Raw genomic sequence first — 11,406 nt, forward strand, 5'->3', positions numbered from 1 at the left:
ATTCAGGACTTTGCTACCAACCTTCGTGGAACAAAACTATTTTCCAAAATCGATCTAGTCCATGCATTCTAAGTTTTCAAAATGCCTTTTAGGATGAGGAATGCTGCCCAAACCTTCCAGCATTTGACTGATGAGGTACTTCATGGTCTTCACTTCACTTATGCTTATATTGACTGTGATCTTGTTGGTAGTTGCTCTCTCCTTGGGAGCACCAAGATCATTTGAGACTCATTTCGCAACTTTTCCAACAATATAATGGTGCTATAAATCCTGCCAATTGTGAATTGGGACTCTCACAACTGATGTTTCTTGGCCATTTGGTTTTTCAGGACAGCATTTTTCCTCTCTTTAAGCAAGTCCAAGCTATTCAGGAATTTCCAGTACCCCATAACAAAAAAAATTGTCAGTTTTTGGGTCTTGTTAATTTTTACCAAATATCTCTCAATTTGACACTTCCGGCAATTTATTGAAGGACAAAAATTAACTGTGATCGTTATCCTTTACATCAAATTTGTCAGTTGGATTTTATTTCTCAGTTCACAATAGATATCCGATGCATCAAAGGTTGTGATAACTCTGTTGCTAATGCTCTCTCCAGTGTGTATGTTTCTTCTATTCAGTATCAAGACAACATTGATCTCAATGTTTTAGCAGTTACTCAAAACGGTGATACTGAGTTACAAAAGCTACTTTTGTCATTGACTTGACTACAATTTGCTGAAATTGGTTTTCTAGATGTCAAATTACCTCTAATCTGTGGTTTTTGCACTTTCACATGGACTAACTCATCGTGGTGTTACAGCCACTGCACATCTAATTACCTCGTCCTCTTTATGGCCAAGCATAAAGTCTGATCATCAAAAAAATCCACTGTTGTATTCACTGTCAATGCTCTAAAATCATTAGCACCACAATTCTGCTCCTTCCCCATTGCCCCTCCCACCAATACTTATTTTCCACCACCACCTACAGTCACTCATTTAGGAAGTTGGGTACACTTCCCTGATCGTCTTATACTAAATTATTGTTCATTGCTCATTCACTGGCAGGGGAGTAATGTAGGAATTACAATCAATAGCTGTACTGGTACATGTAATTAACATAATCATTTATTCACACAATAACTTATTCTAGACTTTAATTTAAATCTTTCGAATTCCATATCTACTCTCATTTTCACAATATCTTCATACCATTATGGTTTGTCTAGTCTTGTCTATGCATCACATTATCTTATCTTACTTAAAGACACCACAAGTATCACTTTTGACTCTTATCAATTTTGGTTCCTACTCTATCTCTCTTCTCAATTTATGATGTACAATAATCATTATACTCAATTAGTTAATAGTAAACGACAACTTCCACTCTAAGGAAAATTTTAGCCGTAACAATTTCCTCACAGACCATTGTGAAAGGGCAGGTGTGCTTTTCATTAGGAAATAGAGTAACTAGAAGAATGTAGAACACCAAAGGGGTGAGCGTAAGCAAGCTATACATTATGTGCTCTATGAGCTACATGTATGAGCATGCACACAAGCTTGTACATCTTGTTGCCTTAAATTTTCTGAATCAGTTCAGAATTTCTGCAGCAGTTCAAGATATTTCATCTTGCCTAAAGTTACAAGCAGTGACTGAACAAATCATATTTCAAGAAGATTGTACCATAGGCTCGATATTGAGTTAGAATTGACAATAAATTGGAAATCATCACGCCTGACTTATAGACTATAACAATAAATACTTTATGATTTATTTCTTTATAATTGTCACATGAAGTCAAAATGCTGTAATCTTTATTAGTAGTTTATCAGTATAGTATCACCACTTCATTAATATTATTTTAATTTTAGTAGTTGTAAGGGCTTCCTGGTACTGAGTGATTTTCAAATTCTTCCACTGTACTCTCCTCAAAATCATTATTTCTGTAGAGTCAACATTTATGTCACTGTCCTCAACCATTAACATCCTCCAGTTGTCTTCAGTCAGCTCTGTGCCATCAGTCTTTAGCACCCATTTTCTAAATAAAACAAAAGTTGTTCTGTCTGGCAATGTTTGGGGAGTAATGAACAAATTTTGTCCGTAAAAAGTGAGTAAATACAATCAGGCTCAGGCCAAGTTTTTCAGCTACCATTCCCATATATTTTGGTTGTTTTGTTAGCCCGTGAAGCATAAAAATTATAGCTACAAAGATGCAAATTGAAGTGTTAAAATTACCATAGGGACATAATTGCACCCTATTAATTTAAAATTTTTATAACTATTGTTTCTGTACCAAGCAATTTGTTTATTTGTCATGTATTAAGCGTAAAATTATTATTCCAAAATTACTGATACTTGCATGATTATTTTACCAGAAGTGCTAAATGCTGGGGATAACTGTTGGAAACATTTTTCTTGGCCTTCATATAACTCATCAATAACTTTACCAATGAACTTATGTCTCTGTTAGCATACTTTCCAGATAGTTAAAGAATCTACTTGAATATTACACTATGCATGTATATGTAAGTGAATCAGTAATACTTTTTGTCTTTCTTTGCACCAAAAGTCACAAAAAATGAATTGCAGTACTTTAAATTTGCATCAACAAGGTGCATATGGTTATTCGTTATAATAATATTCTTTATCATTCTCTATTATTATAGATTTAATTAAAAAACTTTTAATAATTTTCAACTGACTAACACTTATATATTGCTCAAAAGGATTGCAAAGCAAAGAATTACAAACCAAATTAGCAGTTCTCTTGTGAAGTGGAATCTAAAATAAGAATTGGTATTGAGTGCAACGTGCAGGATCATGCAGGGGCTAACCTGGTATTGTGTGTGTTCAATTGAAAATTTTTCTGAGGTTTTTCAATTAGACATTTCAACTCCTTTTGTACTTCACAAATATCTGTCAATCCATCCACTAGTTTTGACAACTTTTTTTGATGCAATCAATCTCAACAACCTGGCTGTCGACCATCTTTGCATTGTAGTCCAATACTCCGGCCAATGGCTTAAAGTGGCCGGATGGTTACTAGGGCAATAAGAGACTGCTAAAGGACGAACCTTGACAGTTAGTTTCTCACAGGGTTTTTATCTGGGACCTGTCCATCTTCAGTGATGCTTTCACTCACACGTGCTAAGTTGTAAAATGCGTGGTTGTTGATATTAACATAGATACCGTTGAAAAAAGTGTTTTATCATAGATTTCATGATTTGTAAGTTTTGGTAAAAATATTTGTTAATAGGTTCGTATTGCAAAATCTGTTATTTAAATTGCTCTTACAATTTCAAAGATAATAAGCATCTCAATGCTCAATGTCAGAAGGAGAATAAGACTGGGTTTTATAATTGATGCAAAACTAGTAATGATTTCAGTGAACCAATGCCTGAGAATTGTGATTCCGAGGAATTACTTAATGCAGACAATGATATATGGCTACATGATGTTAATAGTGACAAGTCTTTCATTGATGATGGGACCTTATTGAAGATAGGGTGAATGTAGAACGATCAATGCATGCTGACAATTATCATAATACATGTACATGTATGGTACATGTATAATCATTTGCAACTTAAACATCATGCATGCCAATTATATAGGCAGTTTGTGATGAGGATTGTTATTTTAGTCATATGAATGACCAAGAGCTTATGAATGGTGTTGACAATATTTGTGGTATATTCACAATCTAATATTATACTTTTAATTACCAGCTTTCAATTTATAAGGCCTGTTGGAGAAAACAGTGGAAGATGGCAATGATTCAATGATCTATGCATCATCATTCATGCTTCTCCATTCACATAGACCATTACTACTTAATTTTTGATACTGAATTAACTATAACACTGCTGAGTGAAAAGAAATTGTGACCATAATTGACAGAAGGTACCTTATGGTGGGTAGTGAAATTTGTCTTTGTAGCCAAAGAAATGCAACTTCCTGAGCCTCATTTATTATACAATTACCCCACAATATGCAAAAAATTCCTATGTAACTTTGGAATCAATGCTTGTCCAACAGAGGACTCACAGGATGATATTTGTCATTTTAATGATTAATTTTGAAATCCGCCATAAGGTACCTTTTGTCAATTACGGTCACAATTATGTTTGTAAGAAACTGAACTCAGCAACACCGTTTCTTCCAAACAAAGAATTTTATGCTTCCTGATGTACTATAGTCTTAATCACCAAGTGGTATACCATTGTATCTAAATTGGCCATCAAGTTTTATTTCTAAGTTATGAAGTCATGATAGAGTTTGAATGTCCCATTTTCAAATTGAGTACAAAACTATTTTTCTTGTGTCAAGCATTGAATTATTAGTCTAATTGCACATCTTTTCACCAATACTTGTCGTTTTTCCTTTGATTACATGTCTTTTATTGATCACGTTTCATTTTTTTTGTTACATTATATACTGCATAAACCATAACTCAAAACAATATCAGTTACTTTATTAAGTTTACTTTTTCACCGTCAGGGTTAAAAATTGTTAAATCATCCCGCGGTGAGACGTTTCATTCAATGAGATAGCTGCAAGTGTAGTTGCTATCATCAGAACAGTACAAGCATACATGATCAGTTTATTTTTAAATGGGACAAAAGGACACTTCAACTGCCTGTTCTTATTCTAAGCTTCATAGTACATGTTAACTTTTAGTCAAAATGCAGAAGAGTAATTTATAACTCTTGTTACAAACATAAATGAAGAAAAATAATTTGTAATTGTGGTAATACATACTAGAGCATATCTCTACACATCTTGCAAATAATTTGTAGCTTTCCATTTTTCAGAAGTCACAAAACAAGGCTAAAAAGAGAGCCTACTAAAACAGCCTCGAGACCACGCTCACCAACCAAAGTGAAAAACAAATGCTTGAAAACAAAGAAACATACCATATTGACGTAATGTCTTGTATAGATTCTACTTGAGTAATCCCATAAGTTTTAAGTTTGTTCTCCAAAAAGCAAGCGAGATGTGGGAGAAAATGCACCCCTTTTTTTTAGTTTCTTCAAGACCACACCCAATTCATTTCTCCATTGGTAGGGTTCTTACTGAAAAAAGGAAGAGTCTTACAGTACCAGTTTTATTTCATAAACTTTTAGTCCACAACAGTATATTTTCAAAAACAGAATAAGTTTGGCTGTATCTTTCATTATAAATATAATAAATAATAATACAAATCAATGAATTAAACAAATAATTGTGATATCTGGTATTCCTCGAGGGCCTTGTTTTGAAAATACAGCAAGAGAGTACCATGCAAGATTTTTCAATTCTGTCTTTGCAGATAAGTAAACTACTATCTTTGCAAAATAATAGGTTAGTAAAAAGGGCAAATTAAGCATTTTTGTTGCATTTTTGGATCTCACTTGCAATTTTTAAAGTTTATAACTGCAAAATGAAGCACTTAGTAATTGCCTTCTCGTAAAAAAGTGTTAAATTCAAAATAATTTGTTTGTCATCTTGGTGAAACATTTTTTTAATAGGCTTATCAAATAATGTCGAAAGACAAAAGGAGAATACCCCATGAATTTTGATTGATATTTTTGAAAAATCTGCTGGGCAAAGTGACGTTATTCTCAAAGAAGTAAAAGATTCGTACCCTGAAGTTTACATTGAGAGACCTGATTGATTTTACAATACTATTAAAAGGATTGTTTCTCCAACTGTTCCTTCTATTATTGATGGAAAAATTACAAAGAAAGAAGATGCCTTAAAAACATGTAAAAGAGAACATGGGTCCCAAAAAATTAAGAACACAAGTATAAGCAAAAATTAAAATCAAATAAATAATTAATAGTTAATATTTTTGCAACAAATGACTGGTTCTGTTCCCGATGATTCCATTTGTAGTTTTCTTGGATTTGTTTTAGGGACACAATTAAATACTGCTTTAGAAATTAAAGCAGTTTTATCCAATGAAGAAGAAATTTTTGATCATGATCATCATTTAAATGTTCCATCATTTATAGATCCTCACTATGCACCTCGGAATATGAAAAGGAGGGAAATCAGAAAAATCAGGAGAAATCATTCATTGAGAAGTGAAATGAAGCAACTAAAGCAAAAAGTTTCAGATTAAGAAAAAGTCAGGTAGAGCAAGAGATTAAAACTGTTAAGAATTGTAAAGACAAATCACTGAAGCGTTTGGAAAAGCAATGTGAACTAAGCAGTGTCGGAGCTGAACCCGGGCCCGGGCATCAATGTGGAACTTTAATGATATTCATCATTTTTAATTATTATTCATGTTCATTTTTTTTAATTATTTATATTCATTATTTTTAATTATTATTCATAATTATTCATTATTTTTAATATTATTCATTTCTGTATTAATTAAATTCATAATCAATTATCTATACCAAGAGTGTGTGTGCTTGTGTGCCAAACAAAGTGGAAATGAGTAGACAGCTGTCCTTGCTTAACTACATGGGTGCCAGAAACCCTACTAGAGCTGAAAGAGTAGCCGGTTAGTGTCAACAATAATAAATATTTTTTTATACCTGAACATAGATCATGTAGATGAGACTCACGAGAGCACTCAGTCAACTGAGGGGTCAGTGGAACGTAGTTCAAGCCATCCAAGATCCAGTGGTACTAGTGAAGAAGCTGGTAGTACCTGTACAAGCAGCAGTCAAGTGGTACTAGATGATATAGCCTCATCCACATCATCTCCTTGTCAACCAAATCAAATTTCCTGTGATTTACTTTTCTGGGAAAGCTCGCTCTTTTAATCCAGACTGGTTTAAGCTCTATCCATGGTTGGAGTACTCTGTCAGTAAGGATGCTGTTTTTTGCTATGCATGTCGCCTTTTTGGTGCAGCTAGTATTCACTTAAGCAGACCAGAAAGAGCTTTTACTACTACAGGTTTCCGAGATTGGAAGCATGCCACTGGTCAAAAGGGTATTCTGGTCATCCACAATAATTCTCTTTCCCATAAACAAGGTATGGTTGCTTGGGAGCAGTTTAAAACGACCCATGACAGAGGATCAGTGGCAGAGCAATTGGGTAGTAATCGACCTGAACAAATCAGAAAGAATAAGCATTACATCAAGAGTATTGCTGAAATCCTCCTGCTATGTAGCAAGCAGGAAATAAGCTTCAGGGTCATGACGAAACAGAAAGTTCCTTAAATAAAGGTCATTTTTTGGAAATTTTAAATTGGCTGAGTAAGCATGACCCAATTGTGAATGAAAGGCTTTCTCATGGTCCAAGGAATGCCAAATATACATCACACATGATCCAGAACAACATCATTGCTGTCATGGCTACTCTGGTAAGGAAGAAGATCTGCAGTTCCATACAGAAGGCAGGGTTTTATTCACTAATGGTTGATGAAACTAAAGATCTTAGTAAACAGAAGCAGATTTCATTCGTAGTCCGTTATGTAGATGGTGATACAAAACCTGCTGCAATTAAAGAGCGATTTCTAACCTTTCATTCAGCTGCTAGCCTTGATGCAGAATCTCTTACTCAGTATATTCTTAATACACTGAGCAATTATAACCTTGACCCTCAGCTAATGGTATCACAGGGATATGATGGAGCTGCTGTGATGAGCGGTCATTGTTCTGGAGTGCAGCAATGTGTGAGACAAGTAGCACCACATGCAATATATGTGCATTGTTATGCACATATCCTCAATCTGGTCCTTGTGGACTGTGTGAAAAACAACTCTTTTGCTTCTGAGTTCTTTTCCTTGCTTCAGTCATTATATGTTCTACTGTCCACCAGTAAAGCCCATGTTGTCTTCATTGACAAGCAAAAGGAGCTTTATCCTAATAAACCAACTAAAGAACTCAAACGACTGTCAGACACACGTTATGCCTGCCGTTCTCTAACCCTTGATGTCATTGCTGGTACCTATGACTGCATCATAGCTACTTTGGAGCACATCGCTGAAGATGCAGACAAAGCAAAAGCCATAGAAGCAGCAGGTCTTCTTCACCAAGCTCACAGCTTTAAGTTTCTTGCTTGTTTAATAATTTTTCAGAGACTTATGAATATCACCAAGTCTTTATCAGATCAGCTTTAGAGTAGAACAGTTGATTCAGTGCATGCTGCTGGGTTGGTTTTTTCAACTACTCACACTTAGAAGGATTTTCGAAGTGACAGTGTCTGGGACCACACATATAAGTACATTTGTGATGTTGCGTCATTAAATGGCATTGAAGAAGACACAGTAAATAGTAGACAACGAAAACGACCGAGGAGAATGGAAGATACCATCACCTTTGTTTCAACTGGAAGACGTGATTCTTTGAGCTGCGGTCAGAGTATTAAACTCAATATATATTTTCCTGTCATTGATCATTTGCTATCTGAGTTTGATCGCCGTTTTTCAGCCTCAAACCTAGATATTATGAAATCACTTGATGGTTGTAATCCTCTGTCCTCTAAATTTCTAGACTCGGCATTGCTCTGCACTTTGGCTCAGAAATACAATCTCAATCATGAAGTTGAACTCCTCCCAACTGAATGTTTGCTTGCCAAAAGAGCTCTAAAAGAAAATGAAAAAGGACCAGAGTCAGTTTTAGAAGTTTACCATCAACTCTTACCACTAAAGTCTGCTTTTCCAACACTAACTAAGATTTATAAGTTTGCACTCACCATTTTTGTCAGCACGGCCCAGTGTGAACGATCTTTTTCAGCCTTAGCTAGAGTAAAGACACATTTGAGAACAACTATGATGGACCAGCGACTTGCTGACATCTCTCTTTTGACCATTGAACGTGACTTAACAAGTGACAGCAATTTTTTGGAAGACACAATTAGAGAATTTGAAGGAGTTGACAAAAATAGGACAATAATATTATCTTGACAATGAGTAAATTAATAGGCGTCGTATTATCATGAATAAAAATTATCATTAAAACTGTGCATGATTATGATGTGATTGATGATGAAAATGGCACAAAGCGGCGTCATTTAGCAATAAAAAGGGGGTGTGGCCTAAATCGCGGCATGCTTTGCGCGCCCAAAACTCCGCCCTCTTCACACGCCCTACCATCACTGAAGACCCAGCTCCGCCACTGGAACTATGTTCTTTAGATTTTACGAAACTACAAGCTGAATTTGAGACATGTATGTGAAACACATGATGACATAAACAACTCTACCTTCTCATACTTCTCAGTCTCCAGCTACCTTTCAAACTAAGGATGGAAGAAGATATTCTCCGATTATATGAACACTTTATATTATTCACTTCTAATATCACAAGTCCCACCTAATAAAATCGCAAAAAGCATTAAAGATATCCTTTCAGCATCTTCTCCAGGTATGGATATCACCACAATAGAGCTACCTGCTGAAAGTTGTGCTGGTTATTAGCGCCGTGAAGAGCTTAGAACTGTCAGCTTGGCACATCAAGCAACAGTTCTTTGTGATGCTAAGGAGCTATATCTAAATAGTGATGGTACTACCAAGAATCAGGGCAAGTTAAATGCCACTGCATTCAATGGTGTGGTGATATCAGTAAGCGAAATTCCAGATGGGAAAGCAGACACATGCAGTTATATAGGATATAGATCAGCAATTCAAGAAACTAAAACGAATCACCGATCAATTGGGGACATCAAGCTCTAGCACACTTAACTGGTCTATCATTTGTTCCTCAACATTTGACTCTCATCTACTCAAAAACATAAATGATTTACTAGAACAGTGTAAAAAAGAAGAATGTCAAGAGTTGCCAAATGCAAATCAGGAGAGCTTAGAGATAGCAAAAATTTTTGTGCCATACATTTAGAAGTTAATTTACGAAAAGCCTTTGTGGCAGGGCAAGCATCAGAATACCATAAAAGTATTGATACTTTTGTATACAAGTTCTGTAAGTTATTTGGCTCACATGACACTCCTGAGTATGCTTTTGGTCGTATTCAGTTTCAAGATTTTTTGAAATATATCATCAGTGAATGTGATAACAATGAATTGTATTATCAAGCATGTCTTAATATTACTATTTCTCGCCAAGTTGGCAGTCAGTATTTCATCACTTTACATAATGCAACAAAGATTATTTTCTTAGTTGCAGCTGCTTCAGAATTTCTTACCTTTACTAATAAGTGTGACGATGGAAACAAGTTAGAAAAAGATGTATTTTCTAAGCTCTCGGACACCAATCTTTTAACCCTATTAAAGGCTGATGCGTTAATTTTTCTCTATGTTTACTCTGATTTAGTACTTTTAGCAAAATCTAACACTAGAATGAGTAGTAATGTATTTAAGTAACCATTTAGGCCTTGCAGGTTTTGGTAACTGGTTGAAGTAAGCATTGTATGTGAGTATGTCTAAGGTATTGACACCATGGATAATATGACAACACTGCCTTGACTAGGCATGCATTTGATGCACATGGAAAGGATTCCAGGACAGTGAACATTCTTTACACATATAAGTAAAAAGGGCAGTGAACGTTAATGTATTTTATAGATAGAAATGTTTGATAAAATTATTATGGGGTCTATAAAAATGAAAGTAAGTAATGCACACATACTCAGTACGGGGTGTAACAGTAAATAGCAATTTGTAGCAGTAGTATAACAGGTTTAATAACATTAATGACTAGAATAATGTATGTTCAACGATAAAAGGACAGCTTTTCCTTATACTCTAGTTTTAATGTAGGCCAGCTACCCAAAAAGAGTAGATCGAGGCCCTGTTATGCAGCACAATTTGGGCATTAAACTTATATCTTTTTCCTGCTTTTGTTTAAACAGAAATGCAAACAAAACCATAAATTAAGCAGGGCCTATATTAATTATGCAAATCCATTCAAAAAAATGTAACAGGGTGAAGAAGCAGTCAATCTCACTAAAATAAAATTTCATGATTTGTTTCACCTAAGGCTGCGTTTACACAGCAACACAACGCTGCCTTCAGTTCTATAGAGTTCTATCACGTTTTTGTAGTTTTATTTGTTTGCATGTAAACTGAAGCATGAAATAGGCACAAAACCATACAAATCGCATTGCTGTGTAAATGTAGCCTAAATTTAAAAAGGTAAAAGAGCATACATTATAATATCTAGTGTATAAAAACCATATTTGTAAACATTAATACTAAGACACTCTAATTACATGTACAGTGAACATCAAATGCCAACAGTAATTAACTTTAAGTTAATAATTAAGAATTATAATGAAAAATGTAGACTTACATGCAAAAATTTATAATGACCAAGATATTTCAGTTATGTGGACAAAGCCATAATATCTGTTTAATGCAATGGATCGACAGCTACTAAATCCATGATGAATGGCAATGTAGAATACTTTCAAATAAGTCAAGTACAATGTAGCTGTTACAGTAATAATATTGTTATAGCAATTGTGTGATCATTAACCTCAGACTTTCAACTATAGAATATGATGCATTCCACACAAAAGTTAGTACAG

At 34.7% G+C, this 11,406-nt stretch overlaps 1 protein-coding gene across 1 annotated transcript; it reads left to right on the top strand.

The window, feature by feature from the left end:
- Window positions 1-7,271: 7,271 nt before the first annotated feature.
- On the top strand, window positions 7,272-8,042 carry LOC100637830 (zinc finger MYM-type protein 1-like). The gene has a single exon (XM_011404792.1). It carries the CDS (start codon window positions 7,272-7,274, stop codon window positions 8,040-8,042), a length of 771 nt encoding a protein of 256 aa, XP_011403094.1.
- The last annotated feature ends 3,364 nt before the right edge of the window (window positions 8,043-11,406 follow it).

This window comes from Amphimedon queenslandica, unplaced genomic scaffold (assembly GCF_000090795.2).
Source record: "Amphimedon queenslandica unplaced genomic scaffold, v1.1 AMPQUscaffold_13459, whole genome shotgun sequence".
NCBI lineage: Eukaryota > Metazoa > Porifera > Demospongiae > Haplosclerida > Niphatidae > Amphimedon > Amphimedon queenslandica.

Excerpts from the sequence above, each read along its gene's own strand:
- LOC100637830 (XM_011404792.1), top strand. The coding sequence starts at position 7,272 with ATGGCTACTCTGGTAAGGAAGAAGATCTGCAGTTCCATACAGAAGGCA.